General features: G+C 43.8%; 2 protein-coding genes across 2 annotated transcripts in view; one reads left to right on the top strand and one right to left on the bottom strand.

Moving 5' to 3' along the window:
* The first annotated feature begins 58 nt into the window (after positions 1-58).
* The window catches only part of Dctn5 (dynactin subunit 5), a 28,498-nt gene continuing 5,993 nt past the window's right edge, over positions 59-22,563 (top strand). Inside the window, exons 1-4 of the mRNA XM_005323754.5 lie at positions 59-252; positions 1,158-1,226; positions 17,138-17,256; positions 19,656-19,767. Of these exons, the coding sequence (XP_005323811.1) occupies positions 205-252; positions 1,158-1,226; positions 17,138-17,256; positions 19,656-19,767 (348 nt within the window). The 5' untranslated portion in view covers positions 59-204. The remainder of the gene's footprint in view (positions 253-1,157; positions 1,227-17,137; positions 17,257-19,655; positions 19,768-22,563) is intronic.
* On the bottom strand, positions 12,392-15,055 carry LOC101978579 (general transcription factor 3C polypeptide 4). The gene has a single exon (XM_040276674.2). The coding sequence runs from the start codon at positions 14,875-14,877 to the stop codon at positions 12,844-12,846; it is 2,034 nt and encodes a 677-aa protein (XP_040132608.2). The 5' UTR covers positions 14,878-15,055; the 3' UTR covers positions 12,392-12,843.

Below are 22,563 nucleotides of genomic sequence, written 5' to 3'. Positions count from 1 at the left end.
AAAAACACACCTCTCGGCCTGCGCGTGCGCAACCCGGGATTGCCGAGCAATACAGCGCGGGGTCGTCTAGAGGAGAGCCGAGCTGTCGATGAGACCCGTGTCCCCAGGAGAGCGGAAGTGGAGGAGCAGCCGGAAGTAGCCGGAATCTCCGACTGACCGCCGGGCTTTGACGCGCTCCGGAGGTGCCCAGAAGCGGTGGCGGCCATGGAGTTGGGCGAGCTCCTCTACAACAAGTCCGAGTACATCGAGACGGTACGCTGTTCGGACATCTGCCCTCCGCTTCCTAAGACTGGGTCCCTTTGAGGCCTGGCGGGCAGCCGCATCCTATCCCTGCCCCACCCACCCTGGGTCTCTTTGGCAGTTCGTCGCTTGTTACCTAGTGTCGCTTCGGGTGTCATCTGATTCTGTTATTTAGTCTGTGCATGGCTGGTTTGGGCTGTGTGCATTGATTCTATTCATGATATGTCTTTGAAATGCTGGTGACAGAGCAAGTGACCATGTGACTGTTATTTTGGTTTTCTGTGCTTTCTGATAGCTCAATGATAATGGCAAAGTCGTTAGTTATCCTCGTTATAGGATTCTAAAACTGAACTATGAAATTGGGACTCGAATCCTCTTTTCTGTCTGATGTCACTAAGCTACAGAAGTACAGATTATTGATCCATTCGCTGAATCTTTAGGTAGCTAATCCACTCTAGCTTTTTTGGATTTTTCATTCCATTTTAGACTGCACTCTATACTGTGCAATATGAGCCTTTTCCTTTCTTGCTTTCTTTTATTGTTGAGACAGGGGTCACGCTATGTTGCCCAGGCTGGTCCAGGACTCCTCAATTCAAGCAATCCTCCTGCCTCAGTCTCCCAAGTATCTGGGACTATAGGCACAGGTCACCGTGCCCCACTCCAGTGAGTTTATGGAATCTGTAAGCCCAGAAACCCTCTCAGTTTCCTCACTCTGGGTGGTCTGGTTTTGTTTGGTACATCAGACTGAACCTTGCCGATGGTCTTCATCACTGAGCTACACACCTAATCCTCCCCCCTTTTTGACACAGCTAAGCTGGCCTGGAATTTTCAATCCTCCTTCCTCAACCTCTTGGGTGTCTGGGATTACAGGTTTTCACTATTGCAGCTGGCTTACCCCATTTTATGTTTCCTTTTAGGCATCTGGGAACAAAGTTAGTCGCCAGTCAGTGTTGTGTGGAAGCCAGAACATCGTTCTCAATGGCAAGGTAAGGGACAAAGCCTGCTCCAGGATGTACACCTTGCTTTCTTTCCACTGATTATCATGTTAGCAAGATAGACAAAATGTTGCAACATCTCCTGTTTATTGTTGTACATTTTCAGTTCTCTTTTTTCTCCAGATTTGATTTTTAAAATTTTTTTAAATATATGTATTTTTTGTTTGTAGACGGAATTTATTTTTTATGTGGTGCTGAGGATCGAACTCAGTGCCCCACATGAGAAGTGAACACTCTACCACTGAGCTGCAACCTCAGCCCCCAGAATTGACTTTATTGAATGCAAAAAAGTTTCAGTAAAAGAAAGCAACAGAAAACCCTTTTTCTTTTATGCCAGAAAATAATACAGTGGTACTCAGAATCAAAATTATTGTACAATATTGTAGTGTGCCCTACACCACTGGACACAAAACATAAATAGGCAATAAAACATTTTAAGGTAGAAACTAAAGTAAACTTGCCAAATTATCTGATTAATGATAATTAATAGTTGAATGTTAACTGAGACATAAAATTAATGTTTTTAATGTCTGTGAAATGCTGGTGACAGAGCAAGTGACCATGTTACTTGCTGTTTCAAAATAAAAAGGGCTCACCTCACATGTGCGAGGCCCTGGGTTCAATCCTCAGCACCACATAAAAATTAAAAAAAAAATGTATATCTGAAAAAGAATATACTCTTTAAAAAGTTAATGTGAGAAATAAGAAAGATATTAAAATATGAGAAAAATGCAAAGTAGAATCTGAAAGTCTTGTAATCTTGTAATCTAAATAGATTGAATTAGCAAAGGGATTAGTATAAACCTAGGAAGAGTATTAGAACATTTCAAAACCAGAGAAAATACCAGAAGATACATTGAAGCTTCACAGACTCTGAAGCCCATAGTTAATTTCTTGTCATCTGAGACACACAGACTTTTGCTGTTGTTTTTATTTTTTTCATACTGGAAATTGAACCCGGGGATGCAGTTTTATCACTGGCCACATCCCCAGCCCTTTTTATTTTGAAACAGGGTCTTTTGAAACAGTTGCTTTGGGCTTCACTAAATTGCTGAGGCTGGTCTTGAACTTGTAATCTTTCTACCTCAGCCTGCTAAGTCACTGGGATTACAGCCATTGTGCCCCTCATGAGCCACACAGTATTGAAATTTACTTCCCTTTAAATGTTGCATCTGTAACTTCCAGAGGAAAAAAAAGTTGAGAATATAAGCTTAACTATAACTAAGAAATCACAAGTATGTTCCAGTAGAAACACAATTAATGTCTGTGAAATGCTGGCGATAGCAAGTGACCATGTTACTTGCTGTTTCAAAATAAAAACCCACTATATTATGAGATTTAATGGAAAATAAATAGAGTTTAGTAATTCCTGCTTAGACATACTGTTCCTGCAGAGAATTAGAAAATTCAGCTTACTCCCTCTGACTCATTAGCAAATATGTGAAGGTTTTTTTTAAATCTCTAAGCTAATTCTGAAGCATTTTCTGTTACTGTAGGGAAGAATTATTTTCTTGTGATGAAATAGATATTTAAAAATAGCCATCCTAACCATTTTTATTATTTATTTATTTTGCTGTGCTGGGAGTCAAAACCAGGGCCTCATGCATGCTAGTCAAGTACTGTACCACCGAGCTTAACTACCTTTCATTCTTAGCCCCATTTTATTTATTTTTAAGTATATAATTAATGAATATAATTAATTATATTCATGATGTTGTACAATCCCATTATCATTATCTATTTCCAAAACTTTTTTTTATCTCCCCAGATAGAAACTCTGCACCCTTTAAGGACTAACTCCCCATTCTTCCCACTCCCCAGTCTTTGGTAACCTCAGTATACTCCATCTACTTTCTTTCTTTCTTTCTTTCTTTTTTTTTTAATGCGGGGATTGAACTGAGTTTCACATATGCTAAACATGAGGCATACTACTGAACTGTTGCCCCCTAGCCACTTAATCTACTTTTTGTCTCTAAGAATTTCCCTGTTCTAGATAATTCATCTGATAGAATCCTTTTGGACTGGATTATTTCACTTAGCATAATCTTTTCAAGGTTTATCTATGTTGTATCACCTCAGAATCTTTTCCCTTTTCATATCTGAATAATATTCCATTGAGTGTATATTCCACATTTTGTTTATCCATTTGTCTCTGAGTGACACTGGGTTGTTTCTCCCTTTTGGCTCTTGTGAATAATGCTGCAGTAAACATTGGTGTACAAGTATCTGTTTGAGACCTAGCTTCAGCTGTTTGGGGTGTGTATCTAGGAGAGGAATTGCAAGGTCAAGGGGTGATTCTGTGTTTAATTTTTTGAGTAATTGCTTAACTGCTTTTCACAGTGGCTGTACACCATCTTATATTCCTACCACCAATGTACAGGATTCTGGTTTCTCCACGCACGTCCTCACCAGCACTTGTTATTTTCTGGTTTTTGAATGATAGCCATTCCATTGGGTAGGAGGTAGTATCTCATTTTGGTTTTGTGTTTCCCATATGATTACTGATGTTGAATGTATTTTCATGTGCTCATTGGCCATTTGTATATTTTTTTTTAGGGAAAAGTCTGTTCAGTCCTTTGCTCATTTAAAAAATTGTGTTGTTGGGGCTGGGGGTATGGCTCAAGCGGTAGCACACTCGCCTGGCATGCGTGCGGCCCAGGTTCGATCCTCAGCACCACATACAAACAAAGATGTTGTGTCTGCCGATAATTAAAAAATAAATATTAAAATTCTCTCTCTCTCTCTCTCTTTAAAAAAAAAAAATTGTGTTGTTGGGGCTGGGGTTGTGGCTCAGTAGTAGAGTAGTCGTCTAGCATGTGTGAGGCCCTGGGTTCGATCTTGCACCAAATAAAAATAAGTAAATAAAATAAAGGTATTGTGTCCAACTACTTCTAAAAACCCAAATATTTAAAAAAAAAATTTGTCTTTTTTTTTGTTGTTGAATTGTAGGAGTTTTCTTTATATTTGTGTCCTTGACAATGTCCTTTGATAAAAGTCTTAACATTTTTTTTCTTTTTGGTGGGGGGGAGTAGTGGGGATTGAACTCAAAGGTACTGAACCACATCCCCCCCACTTTTTTTTTTTTTTTTTTTTTGTGCTGGGGATTGAACTCAGGGCCTTGTGTATGCAAGGCAAGCACTCTACCAACTGAGCTATATCCCCAGCCCCTGTTTTTGTTTTGAGACAGGGTCTCACTAACTTACTGCAGACCTTGTTAAGTTGCTGAGGCTGGCCTCAAACTCATGATTCTCCTGCCTCAGCCTCCCAGGAAGTGGGGATTATAGGCAGGTGCCACCACACCCAGCTAACAGTTTTTAATTTTGGTAAAGTTCAGTTTATCTACTTTTTCTTTTGTTGCTCATGTTTTTGGTGTCATATTTAAGAATCCATTGCCAAATCTAGAGCATGAAGTTTTCTTCTAAGAGATTTATGGTTTTATCACAACTGGTTGTCCATTTTGAGTTAATTTTTGTATAGAATGTAAGGTGTGGGGGGGTCCATCTTAATTCTTTTGGATATAGAAATACAGTTGTCTCAGCCCATTGGTTGAAGACACTATTCTTTTCTTATTGAAAGGTCTTAGCACTCTTTTGGGTGTGTGTGTGGTACTGGGGACTGAACCTAGTGTGCTCTACCACTGAGCTACATTCCTGACCCTTTCTAGTTTCCTTATTTTGAGACAGAATCTCTCTAAGTTACAGGGGCTGGACTTAAATCTGCAATCTTTCTGCCTCAGTCTCCTGAGTCTTTGGGATTGCAGGCATGGGCCACTGTACCAGATAGTCTTGGCACTCTTCTAGAGAATCTGTTGGTCATAGAGTTTGAGTTTGTTTCCAGATTTCCTCAGTTTTTTGTGGTCAGTCTATATGTCTATTCTTAGTATTACATTGTTTTAGTTGCTGTAAGCTTGTAATAAGTTTTTGTTTTTGAATTTTCTGTATTATGTTTTAACCAGGAATTAAAAGTCCTCCAACTTGATTGTTTTGGCTATGGAGGTACCCTTTTTGTGTATGTGTGTGTGTGTGGTGCTGTGGATCAAACCCAGGACCTGTGCATGCGAGAAGCGAGCAAACACTCTACCAGCTGAGCTATATCCCCAGGGCCCCTCTTTTTTTAAAAAAAATAAAAAAAGATATTTTATTTGGTAATTTTTTTTGCCATACACAAAAGAGTATGTGTGACATCATGTCACAAAACGTAAGAATTGCCCAGTGTGTTAAATTTTTATTTTTTTTTTAAAGAGAGAGTGAGAGAGGGAGAGAGAGAGAGAGAGAGAGAGAGAGAGAGAGAGAGAGAGAGAATTTTTAATATTTATTTATTTATTTATTTTAGTTCTCGGCGGACACAACATCTTTGTTGGTATGTGGTGCTGAGGATCGAACTCGGGCCGCACACATGCCAGGCGAGCGCGCTACCACCTGAGCCATATCCCCAGCCCATAATTTTTAATTTTTAATTGTGCCTTTAATTCTAGTGGCTTGGGAAGTTGAGGCAGGAGGATTGAAAGTTCAAGACCAGCCTCAGCAACTTGGTGAGGCCCAAGTAACTTAGTGAGACTCTGTCTCAAAATAAAAAGTCAAAAGGGCTGAGGGTGTGCAGTGGTAGAGTGCCCTGGGTTCAATCCCTGATACCAAAAAAAAAAAAAAAAAAATCTACACCTATGAATCTACCACCCAACTGAAGAACTGAAACAATCAAAGTATAATCATGCGTGCTAACATTCTGTTCCCCCCATCTCTTTCTTCTGCCTCCCTCCAAAAGGAAACTGCTATCCTGAATTTTCTGACTTACTAAATTATATTGATATTATACTAAAGAAATTGACCACATACATATCTGTCCTTAAATAATATATATTGTTTAGCTTTATTAGGTTTCCTATGACTTACATTTTTTATACTCAGTTATAATAATGATAGTAGGAAACACTGAAATCACACGAAGTACCATAGTTCTCAGCTTCCATTTGTAAGATTCATTGGTGTGTGCATTTTCATACTGTGTTCAGTTCCACTTAATCAGTCTCCTGTTGGTGAATAGTTACATTGTTACTAATTTTTGCTTTTGTAAACAATCCATTCATATTTCCAGCCTCTCTCCATTTCAGAACTTTGTCAAGTATATTTTTTTGTGGGGAGGTACCAGGGATTGGACATTGAGGGACACTGCCCACTGAGCCACATCCCCAGCCCTATTTTGTATTTTATTTAAAGACAGGCTCTCAGAGAGTTGCTTAGCTCCTCACTGTTGCTGAGGCTGGCTTTGAACCTGTTGTTACCGCTGTTGACCGGTGATGAGTTCTTGCTTCCCCGATGTTGAAGAATAACACCAAAGAAGCACGCCGAGGCAAGGTCAGAGTAGAAATTAGAAATTTATTAAAGGACAGCAGAAAAGACTTCTCCCGGAGGAAGAAGGGAACCCAGGAGGTGGAATCCGTGGAAGTGCGGTTGTTTCCCCTTTTTATAGTTTTGGTGATGGAATGTAGGTTGGAAGGCCCGAGGGTGGGACACAGGTGGGCCAAAGAAGTAGTCTGAGCAGGAAGCACTTCATTATCACTTCTTTGTGATGGGCTATCTTCAAATCTGCTGGGGGCTATTCATTAATACTTCTTCCAGGTGGACTTTGGCCTAGGGCCTCTTTGGGACTTCATTAACATTCCATGAGTTGTCCTGTTTTCCCTGAGTCATTCCCAGCATGGCCTCCATCTTAGATTTCACTGGGTATTAGACCCGATTTACCTAACTACACTGACTACCTAACTTTAAATCTGGCTTCACTGTGATCCTCCTGTCTCAGCCTCCTGAGCTGCTGGGATTACTGGTGTGTGCTACTGTGCCCGGCATGTCTGTTTTCCTTTATATCAGATGTGATAGAGCCTGCAGGGTGAGAGAATGGTCACTTGGGTGAAGAGGATAGAGTGTGAACAGTGGAAAGTGGGGCAGGCCAGTGTCAGTGGTGGAGGCTCGCCCAGCATGTGTGAAGCCCTAGTTTCAATCCCCAGCACCACAAAAACAAATACCAAAACAAAATAGTAGGGAGAAGTAGGGCCTGGTGAGTTGGAGGCTTGAATGATAGCCATCCCATTCAGCTGAATCTCAGCTGAAGCTGAGGTTACTGTTCCGGAGCTTCTGATTTTTTTCCCAAAAGACATTGGAAATCGGAAATCTGAGTGTTTTAAATGAAATGTCCCATTAATCAAATAACAACATCTAATTTAAAAGATTTTTTTTTTAAATGTTGTGTCGACCAGATAAAACAGATTTGCAGGTGCAGTACTTAAACTTCCAACTTGCTACTTCTGCCTTTTCTACTGTTTATTTTAATAAACTGTTTGTTTTGATATCACTTTCTTCTCTGTAGATCCTTATATCCACCTGCTTTCATTTGAACATCATCTTGTGTCCCCCCCCCCCTTGGTAGCAGAGATTGACCCCCTCCCCACTCTGTCTGTCTCTTTGGTAGCAGAGATTGAACCCAGGAGTGCTTACTCACTGTGCCACACCCCCAGCCTTTTTATTTTTAATTTTGAGACAGGGTGTCACTAATTTGCTTAGAGCCTCTCTCAGTTGCTGAGGCTGGCTTTGAACTTGCAATTCTCTTATCTCAGCCTGCTGAGCTGCTGGGATCACAGGTGTGTGCCACCTTGCCTGGCTTTGCTTCTATTTTGAACCTGATGTCTAGTTCTCATTTCACTCCTTGTGAGAAATTAGGAATTGAGTCCCTCTTGCCAACTTTCTTTTACCACTTGTGATATAGTTTACTTCTTTTTTGTGCATATTTTAATAGATTATTATTTCATTTTTTAATTTAATTTTATTTTTTTTGACCTTTAAATCTTCCTTTTTATTTAAAAAAGTCAGGTGTAAATATACATATAATTCAAAGCCAAGCACAAAGTTTAGCACAGTGTTGGGTAAACATAAAATATATGTCACTATACACAACACAGACTCATTTTTATATACAGTCTTATTTCCGTGCAAACAAGCTTGATATTCACTTTCATATATCAAAGTACAAATCTGAGTCAAAGCCTTGAAAAAGACATAATTCATCGACATTTTGCATTTAATTTTGCATTAGTACCCCAGAGAGAGAGAAAGGGAGTGATGGGGGGGGGGCAGAGCGCTCGCCATGAACCTACGACCCTCATGTCAGCTGGCTGAGAGGGCAAGGACCCAGATCTGCCGCAGCCACTCACACCACTGTCCTGGCCGCCTCCCAGCACCTGTTTCTGTGTGAGATTAACAGGGATTCGGGATGAGATTCAGAGCGCTGAGGGTTTTCTCCAACCCACGTACAGAACTTCCACCAGGCTGCCACACTGTGACAATTTCATGGGAGAGCGACACCTTTTCCCCATCTCAAGTCTTTCTTGAGAAGAACGAACAAGTCCTTGGAGGCTGCTGGGGGCCTGGACCTGGGTGTCCTCTCCCTGGAGCCACAGACGAGCCCCCCACCCACAGTCAGGAAGGAGGGACAGGGAGCAGCAGGGACAGACGCCTCCACACCAGAGGGGCAGAAGCCTTGGAAACCCCATTCCTCTGCTAGACTGGCCCGTGGCCACCGCACCATGGAACACAGCACAGCAGCAGACGTGAAGCTGTGCCGTCCCCCAAGACAACCTGGCCATCGCCTCCTGATACTGCCTGTTGCTGGGCGGGTGGGCGCTGTGGGACAGCCCTCAAGCTCAGGATAACCCTGCTGGGCGCCAGGACAGGGATCCAGTGCTTCCTATGGACGCAACACTGCATCCCTTTAAGGACAGTTCCATGTGCTCTGGATTCAGGCTGAGCAGCAGACACATCACCAGGCCCACGGCAGAGGTCACTGCCAAGACTCTCTTAGCCTCCAGAAAGAGCAGCTCCGCGTCTAGGAGCTGTGAGAGCCCTGAGACGGCCTGAGCTCTGAGCGGCCACTGCTGCCTTCACTGAAGACCAGAGCCGTCTGCCTCAGCTGCACCCTTCAACCCGACAGCCAAGGGGAAAGGCCAGGGAGGACACAGTGGTCAGGAGCCGTGGGAGTCCTGCAGGCTCGGAGAGCACAGGTCGCTGATGGCAGAGCTGCTGTCCACCTGGCTGGCTGCAGGATGTGACTGAGCACGACCTGCTCGGTCAGCAGAGCTAGAATTTCTGCTGGGGAAGAAAAATATGGGCTGGGAGGCAGGGGAACGGGTGGTGGTAGTGGCCCCATCCTGAATCCCACAGCCCAGCCCAGCCTCTGGACTCTCTGACCAGGAAGTATACGTTGAGGAAAACCAGACACAGCTCACCCTATTGCTAACAACTAACACTGCCACCTTCAGAAAGCAGAACGACAGTTTCTCTCAGGAAGGGAACCCCACCCCGTGGCTGAACAGTTAGAAAACTTTTTCCCTCATCCATTCTTCTTTCAAAAAAGAAATTTTACCTCTAAACATATCCTACAGCTGAGGGAACTAAAGGAATGGAAAGCAAGAGAGGTCGGGGGCAGAAAGGGGGACTGACTGACGACACTGACTCCTGCGTCTGCTCCAGGCCTTGTGGCCAACGCCAGCCTAACCAGGGCCGCCCTCCTGCCCTCCAGCACTTCACCTGGTACCTCGTAATCAAAACCATGTCCCAATATTTAACTGTCAACCTTCAACATTCTTTCAACCTGATTAACCTCTTAAACCTGCTAATAAGTCCAAATGCATGCTTCAACATCAATATCCTCAAAACTTCCCAGAGGCTGAAGCAGAAGGTGACTCTCAACCATGAGCTTGGTCAGGGTTCCAATAACTCCCGACACTGAGAAATAATTGGTAGTTTTGACAGATTTAACAGCAGTGGAAAAGCCTGAAGTCTGGGTATGGACACAAGAGGACTTCAGCATGAATTTCCAGTGTAACAAGCTAAACATTTCTTATGTAGAGTAACAGGAACAAATTAACCCAGGCACAGGTGACACACACATGGAAGTCGGACTCCGGAAACGTGCCATGGCTTCGAAAGTCTCACCGTGCAGCACCTGACTCCTGCACTTCAACTGCAGGCCAGCTGTCTCCCTCCCATTCCTGACATGGTTATTACAGGTACAGCAAAAACCAACTTGAAAGCCACCAGAACAGCCCCGGCAAATTTTAGGAAGGTCCAAAGAGGGAGCTAAGTTTAAGTGGAAGGGGCCGGCAGCAGCCTCTTGCCACTCCCACTTTCCAAGGCTGCACGGATCACCACTCCAACGGCTGCACGGATCACCACTCCAACGCCGAAACTCCAACTGTTTGTGAGGATGCCATTAACCCCAAGTCTCTTGTCTGCTCAGCACTGTGGCTGGGGGAAAGGATGGGAGAGGACCTTCCTACTGGGCATGTGGACACCAGGCAGAGCCTGGAACTGGGCCATGACCCTGCAGAGAACCATGTCTAGGAAATCATTTGCCACATTTAATTTTACAGACAAATACTAAATTCTAAGATCCTTTTTAGTTATTGCAGTAGTTAAATTTTCTCGAAAATGCACAACTGCTTTAAATAAAAACTTAAAATAAGTTTTTAGTGGCAGCAGCATAAAATTCCCCAATAAAGAACAGATTCCTAGAGACGGGCATGTTGGCACACACATTATCCCTGCAGCTCAGGAGGCTAAGGCAGGAGGATTGAGTTCAAAGCCAGCTTCAGAAACTTAGTGAGGCCCTGTCTCTAAAATACAGAAAAGGGCTGGGGATGTGGCTCAGTGGTTAAGTGCCCCTGGGTTCAATCCCCAGTACCAAGAAACAGAAACAAAAACAAAAAAACACAAATTCCTATGACTCTAGTCTGCAGCAAAGAACCAGGTGAAACCTAGGATGCCTGATGACCACAGCTGCACTGTCCTCCAGTGCTCACCACGCTCACGTCACATGCCCTGTGAACTGGACAGCTGCAGGCACCAGTGCTTCTCTACCACTCTGACCTGTGCCATGCATGTCCACCATGCTGCTGGGTTCCCCACCATGAACACCGATTTAACAAGCTCGTCCCTCAAGTCTGGACAAACATGATGCTTAAAATCACCACCAAAATGAAAAAAAAAAAAAAAGCAGAAGAGTCCAGCAAATAGGGGCAGGGGCTGGGGCTAGGGCTCAGTGGCAGAGCGCTTGCCTAGCACACGTGAGGCCCTGGGTTCGATCCTCAGCACCACATAAAAATAAAATAAAGGAACTGTGTCCACCTAAAAAACATATTTAAAGAAAAAAAAAAGAGTCCAGCAAATATATGATTAAGCCTAAGAGAAAAGCAAGCCCTTGAACAGAACAAGACACTCTGGGGCAGTGCTGGAGGGGCCTGCGGGAAGAGATCAGCACAGGCGTGGCTGTCTCCTCCACAGCAGCCAACGGCAGACACAATTTCTGAGTGAGGCAAAATGTCTTTCACTGAGGATACAAAATACAAGCAGGAGACCAACTCAAAATAAAGGCAAAACAACAACAACAAAAATCAAAACAAAAACAAACTCACAAAATAAGAGTGAAGAGTTCGTATTTTGAGTTCCCATCTGACCTTCCAGAGCTATGCACTACTTCAAAGTGCAGTCCAGTTAATCAGCAACGATCTCTAGGGCACTTACTCTAAAAACCCAGGAACACTGTGATTCCAGAATGTCTATTAAGCGCAATTAAGAGACATGAAACGTGACATCTCTTAAGACTACAAATACCGATATTCCAAACTCCAAGGAGCTCTGCAGAGCAGGAATCCCAGGCTCTGCTCAACTCGGCTGCACACATCTATGGCACTAGAGCTCTCACTGCCCTCTCTCCAGAACTCCCTGGACAGACTCCTCAGTCACCATCCAGCAATGTTGACATTAAAAATACTTAAGTTCCAATTTTCCAAAGAAGAAAGAATTTTTCCTCTTTGCACAGCATCTCAACCCAGGTTGCACAGTGGGTGAAGCGGGCACTGTCACCCTCACATATGTTAAGGAGCAGGATCAGCAAATCTGATGATATGGAGACGATCAGAAACATATCACAACTGTTGGCTTCGAACAGTCACCTGATTGTGTGATACATTAAAACTGATTCAGTCTTGGCTTCAACTTCTTAAAAATATAGAATTTTAAAGGACAATGTTATCCATATGCATGAGAAACAAGAGTCAACTGGACACAGATCTGCAGCTATGCACTGGGAACAAAACATCAGCCCACACATTGTTTTAATACTTTTAATATCTGTTGGTGTGTGGAATGCACGGACCAGGCTATTCAAGCCCTCTAGACCCATGGGCTGCCTCAGACCAAAAAAGGATAAGACCTAACTCAGCCCAGAAGGCCCTCACACGATTCTCTACCAGAGACCACCAGGCTCCTAGATTCCATAGGACAATTTTTTGTTCAAACTGTTTTCATCAAGACACTTGAAAGTAAATGTTCCTCATTGGGTAAGGAGCTGGGGAACCATGTTCATCTCAAAATGACACCAAGCCTTCAGTCTCTTGAAAGATATCTTTTAGTCCTGGAGATGGTGTGCGCTGCCCTCCCAGAGAGGCCCTGGCGACAGTTAGGAAGAGCACCTCTCCACGCAGTCGGCTTCCTCCAGCGCACGGCTTCCCATGCTCTGGAATGCTCCACAGCTCACGCCCTTCTGCCCTCCACTACTGCATTCAGAAGACAGGAGAATCACAGAAAGGACAGGGGCTCTGCAGCAACCTCTTAATCCAGTTAGGATCTTCTGGGGCTGGGTGCCGAGCGATGCTGTCATGGAGCAAACACCGTCTGTATATCAAGCTCTGGCAGGACTGGTAGGTTAAGAAGCACCGGAGCCAGATGTGCCCATTAGAGCAGATGGCCTGCTTGCGATCTGTGAACGGCAAGATCTCTTTACACAAGCTGCAGTGTTCAGGGAAAGTCCGTTTATTCATCTTCTTTGAGATGTGTCCGATCAGCACCCGAGCCGTTCTGTCCTCATACTCTTCATCAGACATTAGAAAGTTGCAGAGCCCTCTGGTGGGGATGCTGATGTTCTCCGTGATCCAGGTGTGCAGGTACACTTCCCCCAGGACGCGCTTCATGTGCTCCCTGGTCAGGTGCATCTCCACAGCCTCGATCTTCCCTTGGATCTCAAGGAGCTTCTCCTCCACTGCCTCGTGGCCTCCACCGTCTCCCGATGGGGGCAGTGAGTCGTCTGTGGGCTCCTCTGCTTCGCCCTCTCTGCTCCTCTCCTGCAGGCCTGGCTTAGTCACCTGCCTGGAAGAGGCGCCTTCTTCTTGCTGCTCATCCTCTGCATTGCCCATCCCAGGACAGTCAACGATCAAGATTTTTGAGTCTTCATGGGCAGGTTTCCATAAGGCTTCTGAAGGAGTTTTCTGCATTGACTGGTATAAAATCCTCAGGAGAAAAAGCTTAAAATGCCAAAAATAGGTGACTCCACTGCTTTCGATCTTTTTTTCCAAAGCTTCATGTAAAAACTGAGGGATATGTTTATCTTTTAAAATTTTCCAGCGTACTAGGTCTATTAAATCCACCTGCTTAAAGAGGTTCTGCACTGAAGACTCCAGGAGCTGAGCAGCTGCCTCCTCAAAGGTTTTGAGAGTAACGAACTGGACCTGATAATTTTTGTTGACAGGATGAAGGCCATTGACCATGCCCTCAGTTGTGATGATGGCCAGATACGCACCACACAGGCTCACTGCTATCCCATGAGTCCTCACTGAGCCAGACACATCTGAGAGTTTAATTAACTGGTGCTCGAACTTTAATGCGACATCTGTGAAGATGGGAATCAACTGCCTCACTTTCCCATCCCTGGAACAAGTGTACATGGTTCCGTTCTGTTTGTCTGCAGTCATGGAGACAATGGGCAGGGAGTGAAGGCCTGTGACGTGGGAATTGTGAACATTCAGACCTGCCTTGGAGATCAAAAGAAGACACCAAAACACGTAGGAGCCTCTTGCAGCCACCACCAGGCTGCAGCTGCACTTCCGGTAGGGGTGATAAAGCGGCACGCACTTAATGCTGTGCACAGGCAACTGGTCCATTTCTTTCCACAAGACAACAGGCTGCCTCAAGGTGAAGTAGCCCTTGACTGCTTTGAGATTGACAGGGATAATTTTTACGGGTCCAAAAGCGCTCCCCACGATAAGGCCACTCATTTTCCGATTATTGTGCTCATATTCCCACCAGAATAAAACACTAGGGGAGCTGATTCCAGACTCGATCGTGTTGCATGAGGAGATGGACTCCTTTCCTACAAAGGGCAGCTGAAATTGCCACACGGCAATGTTACCGTTCTCAAAGAGGACAGCCAAGAGCACACTGCCCACATCCCGGCACTCATTGTTGTGCTTGACCTGCTGAGTGGTGCAGATGCCCGACCACTCCATTCTGACTGGGGTCTGCATGCTGTGCCTCCTCTGAAATTCGGCAAAATCCCCGAGATTTCCCTCTGGAGCCTCATTGTTAGAGAGCCTGTAACTGGTCTCATAGAGACGCTCTCCATAAATCTCAGTCAGATCAACCAGCTGGACCCACTGGAGTCTGTTGAGGTTCACCTGGACAGTCGGGCGATTGTCCATGGTCAGCGCTGCCAAGAGGCACCTGCCATTTGCATTGCAACCCATGGGAGACCAGCTGGTGCATTTGAACCCTCTCATTGGTGGCAAGGCCTTTCCCTTAGGGTTGAACACCCTGTCCAACATGAAAGTCTGGATGATGGTGGGGTCTTTGGAGCTGGCAAATTTCTCCTTGCACTCAGCAACTTCTGATTTTGAGCCAACTTTGAGCAGGCAGCTGTTGAGAGGGGCGGGCACTGAGGTGCGGTGGATCACCAGGTCCTGGCCCCGGTTGCGCTCGTGGCAGATGAGCTCCAGCACGGCGATGCTGCAGGCCGTGGACACCTACACACAGTGATTCTCCGACCAGGCCAGTGGCTCCAGGCCGCTCACCGCGTACTGCAGCTTCACGGCTGGTTCCCGCCGAGTCACCTTGAGGCGGAACGAGGGCCGGGTCCTTCCCGCCCTCCTTGCCCTCCGCGGGCCCCAGCCGGGCCGACAGCGTTCAGGTCCCCTCCGCGCAGAGGTCGGCTCCCGGTGCGCTCAGCCCACTCCGCTGCGCGGCCACCGCCCCCAGCCTCATTTTTTTATATAGCTGAACAGTGTTGTTATAGAACTTTTTAAGATATGTACAAAAGTAAGAAGAGCATATTAAATTCTCATGCATTTGTTCACCAGCTTCTACAGTTTGCAATATTCTTTTTTTAATATTTACTTGTTTATTTATTTAGTTTTAGGTGGACACAGTATCTTCATTTTATTTTATGTGGTGCTGAGGATCGAACCCAGCACCTAACAGCATGCTAGGCAAGCGCTCCACCACTGAGCCATAACCACAGCCCCAGTTTGCAATATTCTTATGTTTGGGTTTCATCTCTATACTCACTAAATCCAGACCTTGTTTGACTAGGGTCAGGTTGAAGAGGCTGGAATATTTTAAAGCAAATTACAAACTATTGAGCATTTTATTTTTAAATGCCTTAATGTATACCACTAATATTCAAAGGCTTAAAAATGTGTAGAGTGCTACTAAATTAAAACCCCAACACTTTCCTATGATAGGTTGCACATCCTTAGTCTAAAAATCCCAAACCTCAAATCCTCTGAAATCTGAAACTTTTTGAATGTTTAAAAGAGATTGTGAACAGATTTCAGAGCTTTCAGATTTTGGATTTTCAAATTTCAGTGCTCAGCTGGTGAAGTCTATGCAAATATTCCTAAATCCAAAACATTTACAACTCTTCTGGTCCCAAGCATTTAGATAAGAGATACCCAATCTGTGCCATCTAATCCTCAGCCCATGTTCAGTCTCTCCAGTTTCTCAAGATAGCTTATTATTATATCTACAAGGGATTGTTTAATGTGGCCTTTATCCTCTTCTCCCTCCAAATCATTGACTTCCTGTTTATATCTCCTTTTCTTATACATAGCTATTACCTTAAATAAGGCCCGTTATCTATTTTTGACTTGATCTGCTCTAGTCATCTAAAGGGTCACTTTTCCTCCAATCTCACCTGTAGACTCCAGACTACTTCCAGAGTAATTCTTGTTTATTTGTTTTTTGGCAATGCTGGGGATTGTACCCAGGATCTTGTACATGCTGGGCAAGTACTCCACCACTAAGTTATATCCCCAGCCCCAGGGTAATATTTCTCAAATGAAAAGGGAGTTCTCTGAATTCTGTGTTTAAAAGTATTTCATCATTTCCTTATAGATTTCATCAGTCTCCTATGAAAAACCTAAGCTTCTGTGTTCACACGTGGAATTCGGCATGGCTTGGTCCTTTGAGAATGTCTACTGTGTGCCAAATATGGAGCATTAATCCCCATAGGTTAGATTTCTAGGTGTGTTGTTCAGCCTCTCCACTCAATCTCAGGGGAAGCCAGATTTTACTCCATGCGTTGTAGCACTTAGTCTGAGTTCTGAAATTGGGAGCTGGGCAGGACTTCAGTGGGTCCGCCTCTGGGAGCATAAGTTGGAGGTAGTCAATAGTGTTGGGAGATAAGAAAAAAGTGGGAGCAGACAGGATGATCACTGAGCAGGCAGCCAAGGCTTGGGCGGGGTGGGGTGGGCCTTTGTGAATTCAGAAAGACAGGTACACGTGCTCTCCTGTAGGCATTCTCAATAAACGTTGAGTTCACTGAGTCCTGTTCATGGTGGACTAGGGCAAAGTTTGTGATATACTGGGAATATCCCAGTGTCATTCTGCAGTCAGTGTCATAAGAACTCCTTACTGCTTGTGACAGAACATTTGATGCAGTAGATCATAGCATAACTTACTCAGTGCCCTGGTTTTTTGTTTGTTTGTTTTGGCTTAGTTTGGTTTTGTTTTTTTGCATTGTTAGGTTTTGCATTTTATTGTTTTAGGTTATGTTGGTAATTTTTTAAAATGTGCTTTGTTTTATAGACCATCATAATGAATGACTGTATCATCCGAGGGGATCTGGCAAATGTAAGAGTTGGACGCCATTGTGTTGTGAAAAGTCGTAGTGTCATAAGGCCACCATTCAAGAAATTCAGCAAAGGGTATGTCATTGAATTATCTTGGTTCAGTCTTGGGCAAGATGCTGGTGGTGATGGTGTTCTTGTGTTGAGTTATGGTGTGGGGAGCAGGTCTGTCCTATTTGGGGCACTGAGTAAGAGTTTGCTGTAATGAACACATCTCTTGTGGTCATGGTTTTAATTTGGCTGATGCTAACCAATTCCAGAAACAAAATCCACTTAATCTGGCAAAGCAAAGGATGTTGTGCTTTAATATACAGAGGCGTATTTGACAGGACCTAAGAGTCTTCTACCTAAGAGGAGAAAAAGGAGCCAGGCCTCACAAGGGCCTAGAGCCTGCAGCTGGAAAGCCAGCAGCAGTCAGCACACCTGTCCTATCTCTCCTCTCTGTCTTCAAGATGATGCTGTGTGTTCTTTTCAGTCCTCTCTTTCCATCCCCACTTTCTTTTCTGTCTGATTGGCTGCATCTGGCCCGTTGGCTCTTGGAGACTACCATATTGCCTCGACCCCTTGATTATCACTTCTCTTTTTAAGCTCCCAACATATGTCAACTAGATCTTATATCTTATTTCTAAATTCCTGGGATAAAGATTGTGGTTAGCTCAGTTTGAGTGAAGTACCTACCCCTGGTCCAAATAGCTGAGGATGGGGCCAAGTTAGGATTGACCTGATCCTTCAGTAGGATTAAGAACAGTCCAAGAAAGGACCTAGACAGAACAGAAAGACCAACCAGGGTATGGTGTTCTCTTTGCATCTCTCCTCTGTGGCTAATTGCTTTCCTGATTCTGACTTATGGCACCACCTATATTTCATCCAGTAACTCAGCCTGCATTTATTGAGCACCATTCCTATACCAGCCATTGATTATAAAGCTGATTATATAAAGATGGATAAAATAGAGTTTTTGCCTCAAAGTTCTCAAAATCTAGAGGTAGAAACAGTTATATAAACAACTACTATATAATACGATATTAGAATGTGATAGCTGTCATATAATGTGATGCTCTGTCACAGGTGGCAGAAGTTAGAGAAGGAAAGAGAAGGGAGCACCTACCTTAACAGTAACACCTAGGAGTAGGTCCTGCAGGAGTAAACCCATATTTCCTATAATGACGTTGAACTCTGGGCTCCACACAGGAATTGGGTTAAGGAGCCATTATAAATCATTCACGTGAAAATATTCACCCATTAGCTCAGAATGAACTAAGGGTGGGGGGCAGGGTAAGAGGACCAGAAAGCTCTGTGGTTTCCTTTTGGGGACTCCTATGGTGACTGCTGCTCTGCTAAAGTTTGATGAGATCAAGGATTTCCTTGTTGCACAGGAGTAAGGACTAAAAATAATAATGAATTAACAAAGATTTAAATGAATTGTGAGTCATGGAGGATAGCTACTAGCTCTTGATAAAATTTTTCTGACAATGTGATACAGGGCTGGAAAAGGCCAGTAGGCAGATAGCTACTTTATATCCGTTCTGGGCCAAGTATTTAAAATATGATCCCATAAATATGATCACAGATCATGGTTAATGACACTTGAGGAATCCTGGCAAATGGGAATGAGGTCGGAAGTCTAGAGAGAGCCTGTTGACTGCCATTCCTCCTTCAGGTCTTGGCTCAATTGTTATTTTCAATTCAGCTTTCCCCAACCACTGTTTGGGCAAAGTTATATACTTTTCCTTGTTACATATTCTCAGAACTTGGTACTGTGTCTCTGTAGCACTTACACAGTTGTAACTAATTATTTGTTTAGTCAGTTACTTCAGTCTTACTTATTCTCTTGACTGTAAACTCCTCATGGACAGGATTGTGTCTTTTGCTTACCATATATCCTCACTATCTGGCACATAATAGGCACTGAGTAAATATGGTGATTTTAAGAATCTTGGAGATTAAAAGTTATAGTTCATGAACCTGATATCAGTTCCCTGAAACAGGGCAGATTACTAAAAACGTCATCAGCGGCCATTGTCAAAGGAAGCAGAAATGAGTGAACATTCATTTTTATTTGGTGCCTGCTCTTATTTTTTTTCCACATTTTTTATTGGTGCCTTATAGTTGTACAGAATGACGAGATTTGTTGTTACATATTTGTACCTGCACACAATATAACAATATAGGTTGCCCAGTACCAGTCCCCAGCGCTTTCCCCCTCCCTTCCTGTCTGCTCTTTTAACTTTGAGGATCTTGCTTCTTTTGCCATGCTGTTTCCTTACACATTTCTTTGGCCCAGTATTTCTGATCTTGAGCTACCAGTCTCACCTGCATTCGTCATCTTCAACATGGTAGAGTTTTATGGCCTGGGGATGCTTAGAACAGTCTCATGGAGACACGATGAAGTTGAGGTTATGATCAGTAGTTCTATAAACCTTGAACCAAAGTACGTTGCCTTGACCTTTCTTTGTCATCTTCTTTTCCTTCTCTAGTGTTGCATTCTTTCCCTTACATATCGGGGACCATGTCTTTATCGAGGAAGATTGTGTGGTCAACGCAGCTCAGATTGGTTCTTACGTTCACGTTGGCAAGAACTGTGTGATTGTGAGTATGGTGACTCAGCCAACTAAGCAGCTTTGTCCCTCTGCCTCCATCCCTTAGGTCAGTGGGAGTCTGCTTCTGTGACCAAGCAAGGTAGTAGTAGTTTCTAGTCTTCCCGAGGTTGGGTCTTCCTTACTGGATTTGGAATTTTTTCTAGGCATTAATAACAGTGGCTAACCTTATAGAACCTCTGACATAAGGTGTTAAACTCTTCCTTTAGTCACTCACTTAATTCTTTCAATCATCCAAGGGTGTGTAGGTACTGGTATTGTCCCTATTTGCAGATGAGAAGACCGAGGACCTGAGATGTTATAGTAAGTGGTAGATCTAGGACTTAAATGCAGCAATATGATTAGCTGTGCTGCCACATAATCTACTGGTTGCTTTAAAAATCAAGGAGCTTATAGCCTAGTGGGGGACAAGGGATCTGAAGGGCAGGTAGAAATTGGCACAGAAGACAAGGGGAGCTTGGACAGTCAAAAAAAGGGAATGACATGTAAAAGGGTTAGAGTCACCAGATGACATAATGACATAATGCTAGGGGACCTGCAGGTAGTACAGGGTACAAATTGGCTCCCTGCTCAGCAGCACCTGTAGGACCCTGGTCCACAGGGAGAATAAGTGTTGGTTGGTTTATTTCACCCAGCCAAGGTCTGGATTTCTTGCTGTTTCATAGGTGAAAAACTTGATTTCTTTTGGGGATTCTAAGAACATAATTGGTGAGAATATTAATGACCAGAGCCTATCTGCCTTAATGTTTAGGGAAAATGTTTCCTACATTTTGGATGTATGTCTTAGAATAGATTCTAGGAAAACTGAAGACCATCTTCATGGTTTTTTGTTTGTTTGTTTGTTTCTGGTTTTTTTTTTTTTTTTTTTTTGATACTGGGGATTGAACTTGGGGGCACTTAACCACTGAGCCACATCCCCAGCCCTATTTTATGTAGAGACAGGGTCTCACTGAATTGCTTAGCACCTAGCTTTTGCTGAGGCTGGCTTTGAACTCGTGATCCTCCTGTCTCAGCCTCCCAAGCAGCTGGGATTACAGTGTGTGCCACTGCACCCGGCCATCTTCATGTTTTTGATGGTTGTTTCCCATGATATAGAGTCAGCTCTCTGCCCTGGATAAAATTCAAACTGTAAAGTTTCAAAAAAACAGAACAAAAACAAAAACAAAAACAAAAAAACTTGCAAAAGCCAAAGTGGTGCATACCTGTAATCCCAGGGACTTTGAAAGCTGAGGCAGGAGGATCACAAGTTCAAGGCCAGCTGCAGTGACTTAGTGTTTCTCAAAATAAAAAGGTCTGGGGATGAACTGAGTATTAAAGTACACCTGGGTTCATTCCCCAGAACCAAAAGAAAAAACCCAACTGGTAGAAACCAGGCAGTTCAAACTGCAGAAGCCACGAGGGCCCAGCAAAGGGGGACAGTGCAATGGAGAACCATGTTCTGCAAAAAGCACCCCAGCCTGACTTGTGCAGATCCAGGGCATGGGCGTTTTGCCCAGCATTCATCTGCAGAGGAATTGCCCAGTGTGTGTGAGACACAGAAAGTCTTGGTTCAGCTTGACATTGAAAAAAGGTAGGAGATGGAGTTGATCTCCAAATAGGAGAGAGGAGAATGGGGACTTCTAGGGGGTGGGAAAGGGAGGGAGGGTGAGAGGAGAGAGGGTGGGTAATGCATCCTAAAATATAGTAAGGAATAAGTTCTTGTGTTCTGAATCACAATAAGGTGACTATAGTTTAAGATGACTTATTGTGTATTTTAGGAAGAACTTTTTTTTTTTAAGAGAGAGAGAGAGAGAGAGAGAGAGAATATCTTTTTTTAAATTTATTTTTTAGTTTTCGGTGGACACAACATCTTTGTATGTGGTGCTGAGGATCGAACCCGGGCCGCACGCATGCCAGGCGAGCGTGCTACCACTTGAGCCACATCCCCAGCCCTTTTAGGAAGAACTTGAAGAGAGAAGTTTGAAACCTCCACGTGTGTAAAGAAGTGATAGGAGCCCTGGGTGGTGTGGTGGCACACACCTGTAACCCCAGAGACTTGGGAGCCTGAGGCAGGAGGATCTAAAGTTCAAGGCCAGCCTCAGCAATTTAGCAAGGCCCTAAGAAACTTAGCAAGACCCTGTCTCACATTAAAAAAAAAAAAAAGACCCTTTTAAATTTTTAAAGGGGTTGGGGGATGTGCCTCAATGATATAGTACCCTGAGTTCAAGTTCCAATAAATAAATAAATGAAAATAAAAGGACTGGGGATGTATCTCAGTGGTAAAGCACCCCTGGGTTTATCCCCAGCACCGAAAAAAACAAACAAAAAAACCCCCCAAAGTAATGATAAGGAGGTAAAATGATTTAATTAGTACACATTTATATACACAAAGTATCCTACTGTGCCCTATAAATATGTGGCTATAATATAGAAATTACAAAGAAAAGTAAGAGTGAAAGGGTGATAATAAAATCTGTCCTCTCCACTCACCCTGTTTGCCAACAGCTAACATTCCAAGCCACAGCTGGATTTTTCTGATGTTTTCTTTGACAAAGTAAAAACATTACCATAGTGACCTAGTCCTGTCATCTGTCCTCTATTCCCAGAGCAAAGTGTCTGAAAGGTCAAGATGCAGATTCTGTTTCTAATGCTTAGGGAGTGCTAGGCTTATCGACAGATGCTCTGCTTTTTGCACCACTTTACAGTATATCCGCTTATGGCCTAGTCATTGTTAATATCCGCAGACTTGCTTTGGCAGGTTCTTAGATAATCTCAGGAAAAAGATTGCTAGAATTCTAGAATCTCAGAG

The sequence above is a fragment of the Ictidomys tridecemlineatus genome, chromosome 10 (genome assembly GCF_052094955.1).
Source record: "Ictidomys tridecemlineatus isolate mIctTri1 chromosome 10, mIctTri1.hap1, whole genome shotgun sequence".
NCBI lineage: Eukaryota > Metazoa > Chordata > Mammalia > Rodentia > Sciuridae > Ictidomys > Ictidomys tridecemlineatus.
Note: the sequence above shows the minus strand (reverse complement) of the source record. Positions and strands in the feature narration are given on the sequence as shown.

Excerpts from the sequence above, each read along its gene's own strand:
- LOC101978579 (XM_040276674.2), bottom strand. The coding sequence starts at position 14,877 with ATGTTGGACAGGGTGTTCAACCCTAAGGGAAAGGCCTTGCCACCAATG.